The following is an 18,783-nucleotide window of genomic DNA, read 5'->3' on the forward strand; positions in this document are numbered from 1 at the left end:
GAGCATGGGAGCATGTTCGGCAGTGCACAATCACGGAGTACTTACAAGTAGACACAGTGTGTACACTGCAAAAACTGAAATCTAAGTAAAATTTAATATCTCAAATAAGGATGATATTTGCTTATTATCTGTCTGATAAGATAATTCTTCTCACTAAGCAGATTTTATGATCGAGTGTTTTACTTGTTTTAAGTGTTTTGCTCCTAAATGATCTCAGTAATATATTACAGCTTGTTGCAGAGATTTGATGACCTATATTGAGTAAAACATGCTTGAAACTAGAATATCAAGTGTTGCAAAGCTGTGTCATCAACACTCACAAGTATAAAACTACTTTTTTAAAGTCATCATTTCTTACTTCAAGCATGAAAAAAAATAGCATATCATTATGTCAAGATAATGGCACTAGCATTTACTTAATTTAAGAATATTTTTCAACATATTGAGCAAAACGGTCTCTTTTTTTCCCCTACCACTTCCAGTGCACTTGTTATTAGTGAGAATATACTTATTTTAAGGTATTTTTGGGTTCATTGAGGTTAGCTAATTTTACTTGTTTTGGAAATTTGGATTTTTCTTGTTCTATTGGCAGATAATTTTGCTTAGTTCAAATAAAATACCCCTCATTTTTTTTTCTTTTTTTTTTCTTGATTTTGAACACTGACTTTTTGCAGTGTAGTGTAGTACAGCAAAATTAATCATATACAGTACTATGCCGCCTCTGAAAAGTATCGGTCCGCCACCCGACCCAGTCGTGTCATTGCTGGTTTACGAGCAGGGGAGCATGTTCGGCAGTGCACAATCACGGAGTACTTACAAGCAGACACAGTGTGTGGACAGAAAAGGGAGAACGGACGCATTTTGGCTTAAAAAGTAAAGATAAAGTTGAAGTTATAACACTGAAACACCCTCAGGAAGAGGTGCTTTAAGACGGCTAAAGTCAATCCGCAATCGGCCGTGTTTTAGCTACTTCTAAATCACTAATCCTGGTCTCCATGGCGACAAATAAAGTACGTTTCTTACAAGTATCATCCCCTGCCATCATACATAACATCAGGAGCTCATTTCTACACTGCAAACACTGAAATCTAAGTAAGATGAAATATCTCAAATAAGGGTGATATTTGCTTATTTTCTGTCTGATAAGATAATTCTTCTCACTAAGCAGATTTGATGTTAGAGTGTTTTACTTGTTTTAAGTGTTTTGCTCCTAAATGATCTCAGTAAGATATTACAGCTTGTTGCTGAGATTTGATGAGCTATATTGAGTAAAACATGCTTGAAACTAGAATATCAAGTGTTGCAAAGCTGTGTCATCAACACTCACAAGTATAAAACTACTTTTTTAAAGTCATCATTTCTTACTTCAAGAATGAAAAAAAAATAGCATATCATTATGTCAAGATAATGGCACTAGCATTTATTTAATTTAAGAATATTTTTCAACATATTGAGCAAAAAGGTCTCTTTTTTCCCCCTACCACTTCCAGTGCACTTATTAGTGAGAATATACTTATTTTACGGTATTTTTGGGTTCATTGAGGTTAGCTAATTTTACTTGTTTTGGAAATTTGGATTTTTCTTGTTCTATTGGCAGATAATTTTGCTTAGTTCACCCCTCATTTTTGTATTTTTTGTTCTTGTTTTTGAACACTGATTTTTTGCAGTGTAGTATAGTACAGCAAAATGAATGACATACAGTACTATACCGCCTCTGAAAAGTACCGGTCCGCCACCCAACCCAGTCGTGTCATTGCTGGTTTACGAGCAGGGGAGCATGTTCGGCAGCGCACAATCACGGAGTACTTACAAGCAGACACAGTGTGTACACTGCAAAAACTGAAATTTAAGTAAGATTTAATATCTCAAATAAGGGTGACATTTGCTTATTTTCTGTCTGATAAGATAATTCTTCTCACTAAGCAGATTTTATGTTAGTGTTTTACTTGTTTTAAGTGTTTTGCTCCTAAATGATCTCAGTAAGATATTACAGCTTGTTGCTGAGATTTGATGACCTATATTGAGTAAAACATGCTTGAAACTAGAATATCAAGTGTTGCAAAGCTGTGTCATCAACACTCACAAGTATAAAAGTGATTTTTCAAAGTAATAATGTCTTATTTCAAGCATGAAATAAAAAATCATGACTTTGGCACAATTGTGTCTCATAATTAAAACAGATGACAGCCAAATGGCTGTTTTGTATTTTCAATGAAACAATAGAAAATATGTACTCATATAGTAGTACAGTTGGTACAGTACAGTAAACTGACAGTTAATATTTAAACATTTAACATGTTTCTAACTATTTTGAACAGAAATAGTTCATGCACATTCAGATAAATTCTTCTAAATCACAATAAAAAAAATTTGGTCGGGGGCCGGGCTGTAAATATATATATATATATATATATATATATATATATATATATATATATATATATATATATATATATATATATATATATATATATATATAAATAAATATAATCCCGAGCGCATATCATTATGTCAAGATAATGGCACTAGCATTTACTTCATTTAAGAATATTTTTCAACATATTGAGCAAAAAGGTCTCTTTTTTTTTTTCTACCAAGAAAAGTGCACTTGTTATTAGTGAGAATATACTTATTTTAAGGTATTTTTGAGTTCATTGAAGTTAGCTAATTTTACTTGTTTTGGAAAGTCTTGACAAGCCAAATTTTCTTGTTCTATTGGCAGATAATTTTGCTTAGTTCAAGTGAAATACCCTTAACTTTTGTTTTTTGTTTTTTCTTGTTTTTGAACACTGACTTTTTGCAGTGTAGACAGAAAAGGGAGAACGGACACATTTTGGCTTAAAAACTAACGACAAAGGTGAAACGCCCTCAGGAAGAGGTGCTTTAATACATGGCCAGCCCCAGTCTGCAGTGTTTTAACTACTTCTAAATCACTAATCCTCGCCTCCATGGCGACAAATAAAGTACGTTTCTTACAAGTATCATTATCACTGCAGGATGAGGAATAGCTAAACATGCTTCACTACACACCGTAGCTCACCGGCATCACAATGTAAACAAACGCCCTTGGTGGATCTACATCTGACATCCACTGTAATGATATCAAGTACAGGAGCGTATCAAGTCGATACTATGATTACGTCGATATATTTTGGCATCACAACATCTTCTTTCGTTTAAAAAAAAAAAAGTCAATTATTTTTATAAACCCCGGATCTCCAGGAGGGACAAACTGTAATAGGTGGATCCATTTTCTCTCTTTGTAGCTTTTGAAAGATGCTTACTACGTTACATGGGTATAAAAATAGCTAAGCTACTTGAATTTCTACTGCTTAAAAAAGTAGAGAAGCTATTGCTACGCTACTCGGAAATGTAGTTGGGCTACGTAGCGTCACTACATGTAGATCAGTGTTTTTCAACCACTGTGCCGTGAGATACAGTTTGGTGTGCCGTGGGAGATTATCTAATTTCACCTATTTGGGTTAAAAATATTTTTTGCAAACCAGTAATTATAATCCGCAAATAAATGTGCCGTTGAGTGTCGGTGCTGTCTAGAGCTCGGCAGAGTAACCGTGTAATAGATGGCAGTAGGTAGCTAATTGCTTTGTAGATGTCAGGAACATGTCGTGTCAGATGACAATGGTTTGTCGTGATCACAATATGCAGATGACAGCGGGAGGCAGGGTGCAGGTAAAAAAATAAACAAAAAAGGTGAGTGCCCCTAAGAAAAGGGGAGGCTATGCAGAACAATACTAAAACGAAACTGGCTACAAAGTAAACAAAAACAGAATGCTGGACGACAGCAAAGACTTACTGTGGAGGAAAGACGGCGTCCACAAAGTACACCCGAACATGACTTGACAATCAACAACGTCCCCCACAAAGAAGGATAAAAACCACTGATTGCTAAAACAAAGCAGGTGCGGGAAATATCGCTCAAAGGAAGACATGAAACTGCTACAGGAAAATACCAACAAAACAGGAAAAGCCACCAAAAAAGGAGCACTAGACAAGAAGTAAAACACTACACACAGGAAAACAGCAAATAAGTCATGGTGTGATGTGACAGGTGGTGACAGTACACCTACTTTGAGACAAGAGCTATAGTGATGCATGCTTGGTTATGCTTTAAAGTCACATCCAACAATTGCGACAACGACTTTTTACTGTCTACTGAGTTTCATTTTTTAGTGATTTCTGCTGGTGGTGTGCCTCTGGACTTTTTCAAAGAAAAAAAATGCGCCTTGGCTCAAAAAAAGGTTGGAAAACACTGATGCAGATGATTAATGCCCATCATTGACGACCAAAACTGCAGCACCCACCTTTGCAACACTTGATATTCTAGTTTCAAGCATGTTTTACTCAATATAGCTCATCAAATCTCAGCAACAAGCTGTAATATCTTACTGAGATCATTTAAAACACTTAAAACAAGTAAAACACTCTAACATAAAATCTGCTTAGTGAGAAGAATGATCTTATCAGACAGAAAATAAGCAAATATCACCCTTATTTGAGATATTTCGTCTTACTTAGATTTCACTTTTTGCAGTTATCATCTTGTCGTGTGTGTAATATCATGTTTGTGTTTAAGTCGGGACTTAGCTGCCCTTCACTTTTGGCGCCTCTTCCATCCCTCCATCCTTGCCGTTTCCACACGGATCCACGGCCAGCACGGAGCAGATAGCCCCTACCCCGCTATGCATCTCCACGCAGTCTGTCGCCGCTCTCTCACAGATGGGATTGTGATCAGCATTTACATTCCCCCCTCACTCCGTCTCCCACACTGTCTATTATGTCGTCCTCTTCTTCATCCCTCAACTTGAGAGGGAGACGAGTGGAGCCAACATGTGGAACCGAGCCCAGGCTGTGTGTGTGTTTTTTTTTCTTCTTCTTCTTCTCCCTTTCCTGAGCGACATTCCCAGTAATGTTCTGTCCTTGTAGAACATTGGGCTGCCTCCGCTTTTTATGAGATGCGGTTTTCCTGACTCCACACAGCTTCCAGGAGACCCAGATGGAACCGCTAACAACTCCCAGCACCACACACACACACACACACACACACATGCACACACACACAAACAGTCCTAACCCTAATTGCACACACACCCGGAGGAATGCTTATTCAAACTATCCGCAGAATCACTCTCGTCTACCCCCGAACGCCATCCAACGCGGGCTATGTTTCACTACCGCATGCCTCCACACGAGGGTGTCTAAGTACTAGAGATGCGCGGTTTGCGGGCACAACCGCGGAGTCCGCGGATTATCCGCGGATCGGGCGGATGAAATTTTAAAAAAATTAGATTTTATCCGCGGGTCGGGTCGGGCGGTTGAAATAAAAAAAATTAGATTTTAAATAGATTCAGGCGGGTGGCAGTTAAACCAATTGGGAAATATATATACATAGTTAAATGTTGTTACCCACATACGAAAAACGAGCAGGCACCTGCTGCATATGCCACAACAGAAGAAGAAAAAAAAAAGAGATGGACACTTTTACGGAGCGGAGAAGGGACGCCTCGCCGGGGTCCGGGACCGAGGCCCCTTCCCCCGAGAGGGCCCCACCGGGAGCCGTAGCTGAGGCGATCCGCGAGAAGGGCCCGACGCACGTCCAGGGTCACCACCGCGCCCACCGCACCGACACCCCGCCTCGTCCGCCTTCGCCGCGGCCGGCGTCACGCGCAGCAGGTAAGCAGCTTACCTGCCCGCCACCCCCGTGGCCGGGGGCTCGTAACAGGGGTCACTCCGCGCGCTCCGCCCGCGCAGCTTACCTGCCCGCCAACCCTGTTGCCGGGGGCACAGAGTGGACCGACACCAGCAGATGACATGGCACCCCAAACCATCACCCAACCATGCAAATTTTGCATTTCCTTTGGAAATCGAGGTCCCAGAGTCTGGAGGAAGACAGGAGAGGCACAGGATCCACGTTGCCTGAAGTCTAGTGTAAAGTTTCCACCATCAGTGATGGTTTGGGGTGCCATGTCATCTGCTGGTGTCGGTCCACTCTGTTTCCTGAGATCCAGGGTCAACGCAGCCGTCTACCAGCAAGTTTTAGAGCACTTCATGCTTCCTGCTGCTGACCTGCTCTATGGAGATGGAGATTTCAAGTTCCAACAGGACTTGGCGCCTGCACACAGCGCAAAATCTACCCGTGCCTGGTTTACGGACCATGGTATTTCTGTTCTAAATTGGCCCGCCAACTCTCCTGACCTTAGCCCCATAGAAAATCTGTGGGGTATTGTGAAAAGGAAGATGCAGAATGCCAGACCCAAAAACGCAGAAGAGTTGAAGGCCACTATCAGAGCAACCTGGGCTCTCATAACACCTGAGCAGTGCCAGAAACTCATCGACTACATGCCACGCCGCATTAACGCAGTAATTGAGGCAAAAGGAGCTCCAACCAAGTATTGAGTATTGTACATGCTCATATTTTTCATTTTCATACTTTTCAGTTGGCCAACATTTCTAAAAATCCCTTTTTTGTATTAGCCTTAAGTAATATTCTAATTTTGTGACGCACGGAATTTTGGATTTTCATTTGTTGCCACTTCAAATCATCAAAATTAAATGAAATAAACATTTGAATGCATCAGTCTGTGTGCAATGAATAAATATAATGTACAAGTTACACCTTTTGAATGCAATTACTGAAATAAATCAAGTTTTTCAAAATATTCTAATTTACTGGCTTTCACCTGTATATATCGCACCCACTAAATTTTAGAAGAATTCCCCCCCCATGTTAGCCACACCGGACTATAAGCCGCACCAGTGTATATATATCGCACCCACTAAATTTTAGAAGATTTTTTTTTCTTTCTCCACGTTATCCACACCGGACTATAAGCCGCACCAGTATATATATCGCACCCACTAAATTTTAGAATATTTTTTTTTCCATGTTAGCCACACCGGATTATAAACCGCACCAGTGTATATATATCGCACCCACTAAATTTTAAAATCTTTTTTTTTTTTTTTTTTTCCATGTTAGCCACACCAGTATATATATCGCACCCACTAAATTTTAGAAGAATTTTTTTTTTTTTTTTTTTTTTTTTTCTTTTCCATGTTAGCCACACCGGATTATAAACCGCCCCAGTATATATATCGCACCCACTAAATCTTAGAAGATTTTTTTTTTTTTCTCCACGTTATCCACACCGGATTATAAGCCGCACCAGTATATATATCGCACCCACTAAATTTTAGAATTTTTAATTTTTTTTTCCATGTTAGCCACACCGGACTATAAGCCGCACCAGTATACAAATTGCACCCACTAAATTTTAGAAGAAATGTTTTTTTTCCTTCATATATTAGCCACACCGGATTATAAACTGCACCCGTATATAAAAATCGCATCCACTAAATTTGAGAGCCACCAATTTTTTATTATTATTTTTTTGGTAACATCTTCTGTTGTTTTTTACAGTGCATCACTGGAAATGGAAAAACGGTGCCGCTGTTATTTGTACGTCACTATTTTTTTTCCCGGTAAAATCTGCGGTTGTTTTTTACAGTGCAATACTGTGGAAAAATGGTACCACTTTTATTTTTCCAGTAAACTTCTGGCGACTGAGCCAGCCCCCAGGTTTTTTTTATTTATTTTTTTAATGTAAAATATACTGACTTTCTTTACAGTGTACCTTTGCAACCTTTCAGACTTGCTCTACAATACATAATACGGAAGTGCCATATCATGAGGTTGGTTTCGTTTTCATTTTCAATCTGTTCAATCCAACTCTTTTAAATGTCTTGAAGTCACTTAAAAATGTCACCCAGAGTGTGTTTCATTGGATGTAAGAATTGTCCCTTGATCCCTGACCAATGGCAACAGAGCTATCACGTTGTCACTATAACTAAGTCTGCACGTTGGGGACTTGTACAGTGCAAGTGGTAATCAGTTATTGTCCTCTAAAAGAATGTTTGTTGCAGACTCATGAAGTGCAAACACATCCATGCAGAGGCTGTGTGAGTGTGACTGTAAGCAGCAGGGACACAAAAGCCAATCATTTATTTTAATGGTTATTGACGCCCGGTGTAATTCTTCTCCTTCTCAAATCAAACTTGATAAGCCGGGCGAGTCGTTAATGATATTGATTAATTTCTTCACTTTGAGGCAGCCTATTACAAAAGTGTACGCATATTTAGACACACTCTGTTGACTTTTTTGTCATGCTGCAGTGAGGCGCATTGGGCTCCTTTTTTTTTAAATGTTATTATTCCTTGACTAAATTAGAAGTTAAACGGCCTCTGTGGCATGTTGGCACTATTAGTTAGCGGCTGAGAATAATAGTTAATTGCAGCACTGGTGGTACTAACCGTTATATTTTGTTGTCACTGTGACACTTCCTGCCTTGTGTGTGCACTCGTTCACTGGGAGACACTTTACGATGACCGTTTAATAAATCGTTTAGTACGACTATATCATGCTGGGATAAACTATTAATGATAAGAATACACCGGCCCTAGTATAGCAATACCCACAGCTGGGAGGGGTCACATTCATCATCAGACCAGCTGACACAGCTTTTGTCTGTTTTAAAACGTGGAATTGTATTTTTTTTTGGGATTAAATATATATATATATATATATATATATATATATATATATATATATATATATATATATATATATATATATATATATATATATATATATAATGTGTATATATATATATATATGGATGGATGGATATATATATGTGTGTGCGTGTATATGTGTGTGTATATGCGTGTGTGTGTGTGTATATATATATATACGTATATGTATATGTATATATATATATATATATGTATGTGTATATGTGTATATATGTATGTGTATATATATATACATATATATATATATGTATGTATGAATACATATATATATATATATATATATATATATATGTATGAATAAATGTGTCTGTGTGTGTATATATATATATATATATATATATATATATATATATATATATATATATATATATATATATATACATATATATGTATATGACACACACATATATTCAATCTAAAAAAAATGCAATTCCACAATTTTAAAACGGACAAAAGCTGTTTAAATTTTCTGTTTTTGAGATATATATATATATATATATATATATATATATATATATATATATATATATATATATATATATATATGTCTTAATAAGGTTATCCAAAAAATAGTGCTCGATACCGTAGTAGAGCGCAATATATGTATGTGTGGGAAAAAAATCACAAGACTATTTCATCTCTACAGGCCTGTTTCATGAGGGGGTTCCCTCAATCATCAGGAGATCAGGAGATCTCCTGATGATTGAGGGAACCCCCTCATGAAACAGGCCTGTAGAGATGGAGTAGTCTTGTGATTTTTTTTCCCACACATACATATATATATATATGTGTATATATATATATATATATATATATATATATATATATATATATATATATATATATATATATATATATATATATATATAATATAGCGGCAGAGAATAATTAAATGTTCTGTTTTTGATATGTATATATATATATATATATATATATATATATATATATATATATATATATATATATATATATATATATATATATATATATATATATATAATCAAAAACAGAAAATTTAAAATTCCAGAAAAATAAAGTTCAATACAAATGTAAAAAGAGATGTTTTTTTTTATTTCATGCAAACATATTTTAGAAATTGCCAAAATATATAAATAAATTGATAAGACATGTTTTACAATGGTATGCATTTGCTATATTTTGGAATTAATCGACAAAATAAAAAATAAAATACAGATACAATATAATGCAAGAGTTTTCTTATGCCGTGCACAATTATTTGGAAAATACCAAAATATGTAAATGTATTTATTTTGTTAAGACAATGAAGATCTGATATATATTTATTTTTTAAATGTACTTAATTTGAAAAATATTAATCAACACATTAATTAAAAAACAATAGGTACAGTTCAATACAAAAAAATAAGATTGTTTTTTTTGTGGATAACCTGCAAAAGTATTTTTCAATCAACAAAAAATGTCAATTATTTTTAAGACAATGTATGTCTGCTCTATTTTCTTTATTTCACTGATAATGAAAATATGAATCGGAAATTAACAAAAAAAAACCACAAGATATGGTGCAATACAAAATTTAAAAAAGCTTCTTTTGTTTTATATTTCATGCAAACGTATATTTGTTCAAAATATGTATGGATTTTTTAAGATGCCTTTTCAAACTATAATATGTATTATAACATTTATATTTTATTTATTCATTTATATTAACAGGAGACAAAACAAACAATTGTTTCTCTTATATGACACAAGATATTTAATTTAGTCTACACAACCACAAGTCAGTTGTTGGTCTGTGTGTGTGTGTGTATATTAATTTTTGGCGTCTATTTTCATTTTTATACACCCACTAGTCACTTCATTCCGTACACCTGCACACTCTCCTGTAAAAATGGTCAAAATATGTGAAATACCTCCCGGCGTGACAGCATCCAGAATAATAAACATTTGAAAGGAATACCCCCTTAAATTTAGGCAAAATGATTTTTTTGTGTGTATGTGTTAGATGTCTTTGGGTTTTGTCAGTGTACCTAATATTGTGGCTGACCGGCGTGTGTTCTTAAGTAGTCTGCAAGTGTTTTTATTCACAGAAGCCGTTTCCGTGCGCACACAGCGTCACCCACCCGCCCCCAAACCGGCCATGCTGTTCCACTTATGCTCTTAGAATCCTGCGCCATACTTGCATACAGATAAGCACATGTGAACACAACACACACACCCAGAAAACCACATGTTCACTCTCTCCTCACTAATTCATTCAGGAACACTTTGGGTTTCAGCAGCAGAACTTTTAGCGCAATTATAGAGGAAGAAGGTTTGATGGCGTGACATTTTCCCCCCTATTTTTCTTTCTTTTTTTTCATGCTTTCTGGAGCGGTTGTCCAGTGATGGGACCAAAGTGGCCCCTGATTGTCTAAGCTAAGTGCGGGGCTGACAAAACAGCGTTTTGCCGCCACCACTTTCCAAAATAGTGGCAAATTGCCCTCCACCGACCTGCAGTATGTAGCCCCTGACGTAGTCTCGCAGGGTCCAGCCCAGGCCGTGCAGGATGTGCAGCACCTCCTCCTGCTTGAGCACGGAGAAAAGGCGGTCCAGCAGGATCTTGAGCCGCACCGGCACCGCCTGGGTTCCGTAGAGCATCAGGCTGCTGATGTCGAACACCACGTTGGACTGCACGATCTCCACCTGGGTCGGGTGGTACAGGTGCTGGGTGCTGAGCTTGTCCAGAGCTGCGCACAAACAAATACATTCAATTAAGTCATAACGCCATATCAATAAATACATCATATATATATATATATATATATATGTATATATATATATATATATATATAATATAATACAGAATTTGACTCGCATCCATTCATCCATTTTTCTCGGGGTCGCAGGGGTGCTGGAGCCTATCCCAGCTGCACTCGGGCTTAAGGCGGGGTAATAATAATAATAGATTTTATTTGTAAAAAGCACTTTATATTGAGTGAACAACCTCAAAGTGCTACAGTGTATTAAAAAAATTAATAAAATAAAAAGATAATAAAAAAAATAAAAAATAAAAACTAGAACAGCCAAATAGCTAAAACTAGTATGCATATATCTAAAAAAAAAAGGCTTTTTTTAAAATAATTGTTTTTAAGCCTTTTTTAAAAGCATCCACAGTCTGTGGTGCCCTCAGGTGGTCAGGGAGAGCGTTCCACAGACTGGGAGCGGTACACCCTGGACTAGTGTTGTAACTAGAGATGTCATTTATCGGCCGATAATATCGGCAGGCCGATATTATCGGCCGATAAATGCTCTAAAATGTAATATCGGAAATTCTCGGTATCGTTTTTTTTATTATCGGTATCGTTTTTTTTTTTTTTTTTTTTTTTTTTTTTTTAAATCAACATAAAAAACACAAGATACACTTACAATTAGTGCACCAACCCAAAAAACCTCCCTCCCAATTTACATTTATTTACACAAAAGGGTTGTTTTTCTGTTATTAATATTCTGGTTCCTACATTATATATCAATAAATATCAAAACAGTCTGCAAGGGATACAGTCCATAAGCACACGTGATTGTGCGTGCTGCTGGTCCACTAATAGTACTAACCTTTAACACTTAATTTGACTCATTTTCATTAATTACTAGTTTCTATGTAACTGTTTTTATATTGTTTTACTTTCTTTTTTATTCAAGAAAATGTGTTTAATTTATTTTATTTTATTTTTTTAAAAGGACCTTATCTTCACCATACCTGGTTGTCCAAATTAGGCATAATAATGTGTTAATTCCACAACTGTATATATGGGTATCGGTTGATATCGGTATCGGTAATTAAGAGTTGGACAATATCGGGATATCGGCAAAAAAGCCATTATCGGACATCCCTAGTTGTAACGATACCAATATGTTGGTACTGGTACTAAAATTATTTTGATACTTTTTGGTACTTTTCTAAATAAAGGGGACCACAAAAAAATGGCATTATTGGCTTTATTTTAACAAAAAAGTCTTAGGGTACATAAAACATGTTTATTGCAGTTAAGTCCTTAAATAAAATAGTGAACATAGTAGACAACTTGTCTTTTAGTAGTAAGTAAACAAACAAAGACTCCTAATTAGTCTGCTGACATATGCAGTAATATATTGTCATTTATCTACCGCATTTTTTGGAGTATAAGTCGCTCCGGAGTATAATTCGCACCGGCCGAAAATGCATAATAAAGAAGGAAAAAAACATATATAAGTCGCACTGGAGTATAAGTCGCATTTTTTGGGGGAAATGTATTTGATAAAAGCCAACAGCAAGAATAGACATTTGAAAGGCAATTTAAAATAAATAAAGAATAGTGAACAACAGGCTGAATAAGTGTACATTATATGAGGCATAAACATACCTGCCAACTACTCCGGTTTTCCCGTAATTCGTACGGTTTTCATCAACCTATTCCGGGTTACGGTTGCAGTGATAAAAAATACGGTTTTTCATTAATTAAAAAAAAAAAAAGGGTGAAAACTACGCGAATTGCACCTTGTGCAGACAAGATTTTTCGATCGGACACGGAGGAATTAGCGATGTAAAAGACCACGTTGGGACAAAAAAACACAAGTCTAATGCCGTTGCTAGCGATACAAGTGGAAAACTTTCAACGTTTTTCGTCGCCCAAACAGATTCTTTGGATGTGATAAATGCCGAAGTTTTATTTACGGAGGCAATAATTGAGCATGGACTTCCAATCGCACTGGCTGATCACATGGGACAGTTAAATGTTTGTAATGCAACCTTTACAAATCATTACGCGGTGATCGCGGTCCCAAAAATAAACTTTTCTTGCATGATAATGTCCAGAAAAATTTGCTTTATATTACTATAGAGTCCTTTTAACGAATGAGTTTGATGGTTTATCACAAACCTTAAATGAAAGAAGTCCTTTGTTCTCCTGCACCATGCATGCACTTTAATTGGCCTTGCTTCGTGTTTGGTGCGCAATCCTGTCGGCTGTATTTCACAGCACGACATACTGTTAAAAGTGTTTATACTATTTATGCTTTCAAGTCCAAGTTGAAGAAATCTTGTTAAATGTTGACAGCATAACTACCAAAATACAGAAGTATGTCCTTAATATTTTTGCAGTGCTATTTCTGTTGAAAAGTTCAAATGATTACATTAGAGATGTGATGTGCCACTTTTCAAGTGTCTGATGGCTTAAATTAATTTTCATTCATTTTTCATATTTTGAATTCTTTTGAAAGGCTTACAAAAAAACTACATTTGAATTGTAATTCCATGCTATTGACAGGACTATTAATTTTAATGAAGTTAGCTTACCATGTTTACAGTATGATAATTGTGATAGAAATGTGAATTTTAGGCACAGAATATTTTTTACAATTGAACAAGGCAGTAGATTATACAAGCTTGGACAGAAAGTTAATAATGACACCAATTTTTTTTTTTAATGGAATTGTTTAGTACTGTTTTACCATTTGTTTACTGTAAAAAGTGTTTATACTGTTTATACTTTCAATTAACAAATTGAAGTCTTGTGAAAGGTTGACAGGATAACTGGCATTAACTGTCAAAATAATTTCAAACTATTGAAGTTAGCTTACAGAATAAACATGTCAATCAACCCATATGATTTTTGCTGTAATATTTTTGTTTTGAAAAGTCACTGTGACTGATAGAAAAGTGATGGTTTTAGCAACATTTTAACCTGTCTGAATGCAATCAATCATTTTGCGTCGGGGGGCGAAGCCCTGAACCCTCCACCAGGACTTTGTCCTGGACCTACCGGGGCCTGCGGCCCTTGGACCCTGGCTACTAGGTTTTTCTGATTTCAAAAGTTGGCAGGTATGCATAAATAACCAACTGGTATGTTAACGTAACATATTATGGTAAGAGTCATTCAAATAACTATAACATATAGAACATGCTATACGTTTACCAAACAATCTGTCACTCCTAATCGCTAAATCCCATGAAATCTTATACGTCTAGTCTCTTACGGGAATGAGCTAAACAATATTATTTGATATTTTATGGTAATGTGTTAATAATTTCACACATAAGTCGCACCCCCGGTCAAACTATGAAAAAAACTGCGACTTATAGTCCGAAAAATACGGTATATATAATCTAATACAGAATTTGACTCGCATCCATTCATCCATTTTCTACCGCTTGTCCCTCTCGGGGTCGCGGGGGGTGCTGGAGCCTATCCCAGCTGCACTCGGGCGTAAGGCGGGGTACACCCTGGACTAGTGTTGTAAAGATAGCAATATTTTGGTACTTTTCAAAATAAAAGGGACCACAAAAAATGGCATTACTGGCTTTATTTTAACAAAAATATCTTAAAATAGTGAACATACTAGACAACTTGTCTTTTAGTAGTAAGTAAACAAACAGACTCCTAATTAGTCTGCTGACGTATGCAGTAACATATTGTGTCTTTTATCTACCTATTATTTTGTACACATTATTAAGGACAAGTGGTAGAAAATGAATGATTAATCTACTTGTTCATTTACTGTTAATATCTGCTTACTTTCTCTTTTAACATGTTCTATCTACACTTCTGTTAAAATGTAATAATCACTTATTCTTCTGTTGTTTATTACTTTACATTCGTTTTGGATGATACCACAAATGTAGGTATCAATCCGATACCAAGTAGTTCCAGGATCATACATTGGTCATATTCAAAGTCCTCATGTGTCCAGGGACATATTTACTGACTTTATAAACATAATATACATTTAAAAAAAAACAAAAGATGTTGTGATGCTAAAAAATATCGATGTTATCATAGTAGTATCGACTAGATACGTGCCTGTACTTGGTATCATTACAGTGGATGTCTGGTGTAGATCCACCAATGGCGTTTGTTTACATTTTGACGCCGGTGAGCTACGATGTTTAGCTATTCCTCGTCCTGCAGGGATGATACTTGTAAGAAACTTACTTTATCTGTCGCCATGGAGACCAGGATTAGTGATTTAGAAGTAGCTAAAACACGGCCGATGGCGGATGGACGTTAGCCGTCTTAAAGCACCTCTTCCTGAGGGTGTTTCAGTGTTATAACTTCAACTTTATCTTTACTTTTTAAGCCAAAATGCATCCGTTCTCCCTTTTCTATCTACACACTGTGTCTGCTTGTAAGTACTCTGTGATTGTGCGCTGCCGAACATGCTCCTCTGCTCGTAAAACCAGCAATGTCATGACGTGACTTCGACGCGAGCGAGGGGGGGACTGGTACGTTTCAGAGGCTGTATAGTACCGAAAATGATTCATTAGTATTGCTTTACTATACTAACACCGGTATACCGTACAACTCTACCCTGGACAAGTCACCACCTCATCGCAGGGCCAACACAGATAGACAGACAACATTCACACACGAGGGCCAATTTAGTGTTGCCAATCAACCTATCCCCAGGTGCATGTCTTTGGAGGTGGGAGGAAGCCGCAGTACCCTTTACCCAATTTTTGGCCCCTCCGCACCTGTCTTTCTCTACTTTTTGTCTTAATTGTGTATCCGTATCGTCAGACTTTTAAAGTACGCCGAAAAATGGGCACAAGTCCTCGAAATCGAGATCTTACAAAACCCCAAACCAGTGAAGTTGGCACGTTGTGTAAATGGTCTGGACTACAGGCAGGCCGGTCTAGTACCCGCACTCTTTTACTACGAAGCCACGCTGTTGTAACACATGCAGAATGTGGCTTGGCATTGTCTTGCTGAAATAAGCAGGGGCGCCCATGAAAAAAAATGTTGCTTGGATGGTAACTTATGTTGCTGTATGTACCTTTCAGCATTAATGGTGCCTTCACAGATGTGTAAGTTACCCATGCCTTGGGCACTAATACACCCCCATACCATCACACATGCTGCCTTTTCAACGTTGCGCCTATAACAGTCCGGATGGTTCTTTTCCTCTTTGGTCAGTTTCCAAAAACAATTTGAAATGTGGACTCGTCAGACCACAGAACACTTTTCCACTTTGCATCAGTCTATCTTAGATGAGCTCGGGCCCAGCGAAGCCGGAAGGCGTTTCTGGGTGTTGTTGATAAATGGCTTCCACTTTGCATAGTAGAGTTTTAACTTGCACTTACAGATATAGCGACCAACTGTAGTTACTGATAATGGTTTTCTGAAGTGTTCCTGAGCCTATGTGGTGATATCCTTTACACACCGATGTTGCTATTTGATGCAGTACAGCCTGAGGGATCAAAGGTCACGGGCTTAGCCGCTTACATGCAGTGATTTCTCCAGATTATCTGAACCTTTTGATGACCCTAAAATCCCTAAATTCCTTGCAATAGCTGGTTGAGAAATGTTCTTAAACTGTTCAACAATTTGCTCACGCATTTGTTGACAAAGTGGTAACCCTCGCCCCATCCTTGTTTGTGAATGACTGAGCATTTCATGGAAGCTGCTTTTATACCCAATCATGGCACCCACCTGTTCCCAATTAGCCTGCACACCTGTGGGATGTTCCAAATAAGTGTTTGATGAGCATTCCTCAACTTTCTCAGTCTTTTTTGCCGCTTGTGCCAGCTTTTTTGAAACATCAGGGAAAAGGACAACAAGTCCCTCCTTCTTTTCTGTCCACGGGACAACTGGTCCACTATCCTCTTTCTTCATCTCTCTCTCCTGTCCCATCTAGGTGACACCTGGTCGGGTTTGTCACTGATCCCGCTATCCTTCCTTCCTTCCTTCCTTCCTTCCTTGCTTAACGCTGTAGACTTTTGGACCTGGCATACAAGAGGGCAATAAAATAAATAAAAAAATGAAGAAGTGCTTGTCAAAGTGGCTGCCAATGCCGACATAAAATGAGAAGTCAGGAGACGACGCCTGACAGACACTTCACAGGGAGAAATATTCACCGGAGTCCAGTGTTGATTCACCCAAGGGCCCAGGGTCCGCACGGCTGAGCCAAACAGGTGTTTTCTCTTATCCTTCCTTTTTTTTTTTTTTTCCCGCCCCTCCTTTTTTCTCTTTGTACTTTCTGGGCGTGTGTTTTTATCACACCTGCGTGAAGAGCTCCTAAGGTGTGGTCTTTGGCTTCTCACCGTGACCCGCAGTCATCTTTGCTGGGTTTAGTGTTATCGAAAACACGCCGTACACGTCAAAATTCCCCTGCCATCATACATAACATCAGGAGCTCATTTCTACACTGCAAAAAGTGATATCTAAGTAAGATGAAATATGTCAAATAAGGGTGATATTTGCTTATTTTCTGTCTGATAAGATAATTCTTCTCACTAAGCAGATTTTATGTTAGAGTGTTTTACTTGTTTTAAGTGTTTTGCTCCTAAATGATCTCAGTAAGATATTACAGCTTGTTGCTGAGATTTGATGAGCTATATTGAGTAAAACATGCTTGAAACTAGAATATCAAGTGTTGCAAAGCTGTGTCATCAACACTCACAAGTATAAAACTACTTTTTTAAAGTCCATCCATCCATCCATCCATCTTCTTCCGCTTATCCGAGGTCGGGTCGCGGGGGCAGCAGCCTAAGCAGGGAAGCCCAGACTTCCCTCTCCCCAGCCACTTCGTCCAGCTCCTCCCGGGGGATCCCGAGGCGTTCCCAGGCCAGCCGGGAGACATAGTCTTCCCAACGTGTCCTGGGTCTTCCCCGTGGCCTCCTACCGGTCGGACGTGCCCTAAACACCTCCTTAGGGAGGCGCTCGGGTGGCATCCTGACCAGATGCCCGAACCACCTCATCTGGCTCCTCTCGATGTGGAGGAGCAGCGGCTTTACTTTGAGCTCCCCCCGGATGACAGAGCTTCTCACCCTATCTCTAAGGGAGAGCCCCGCCACCCGGCGGAGGAAACTCATTTCGGCCGCTTGTACCCGTGATCTTGTCCTTTCGGTCATAACCCAAAGCTCATGACCATAGGTGAGGATGGGAACGTAGATCGACCGGTAAATTGAGAGCTTTGCCTTCCGGCTCAGCTCCTTCTTCACCACAACGGATCGATACAGCGTCCGCATTACTGAAGACGCCGCACCGATCCGCCTGTCGATCTCACCATCCACTCTTCCCTCACTCGTGAACAAGACTCCGAGGTACTTGAACTCCTCCACTTGGGGCAAGATCTCCTCCCCAACCCGGAGATGGCACTCCACCCTTTTCCGGGCGAGAACCATGGACTCGGACTTGGAGGTGCTGATTCTCATCCCAGTCGCTTCACACTCAGCTG

At 38.1% G+C, this 18,783-nt stretch overlaps 1 protein-coding gene across 2 annotated transcripts in view; it reads right to left on the bottom strand.

Moving 5' to 3' along the window:
• The window catches only part of bnc2 (basonuclin zinc finger protein 2), a 639,658-nt gene that overhangs the window by 146,289 nt on the left and 474,586 nt on the right, over positions 1-18,783 (bottom strand). For both annotated transcript variants that reach the window (XM_061922938.1, XM_061922940.1), the window contains exon 4: positions 11,083-11,318. In XM_061922938.1, coding sequence (XP_061778922.1) covers positions 11,083-11,318 — 236 coding nt within the window. The remainder of the gene's footprint in view (positions 1-11,082; positions 11,319-18,783) is intronic.

The sequence above is a fragment of the Nerophis lumbriciformis genome, linkage group LG27 (genome assembly GCF_033978685.3).
Source record: "Nerophis lumbriciformis linkage group LG27, RoL_Nlum_v2.1, whole genome shotgun sequence".
Lineage (NCBI taxonomy): Eukaryota > Metazoa > Chordata > Actinopteri > Syngnathiformes > Syngnathidae > Nerophis > Nerophis lumbriciformis.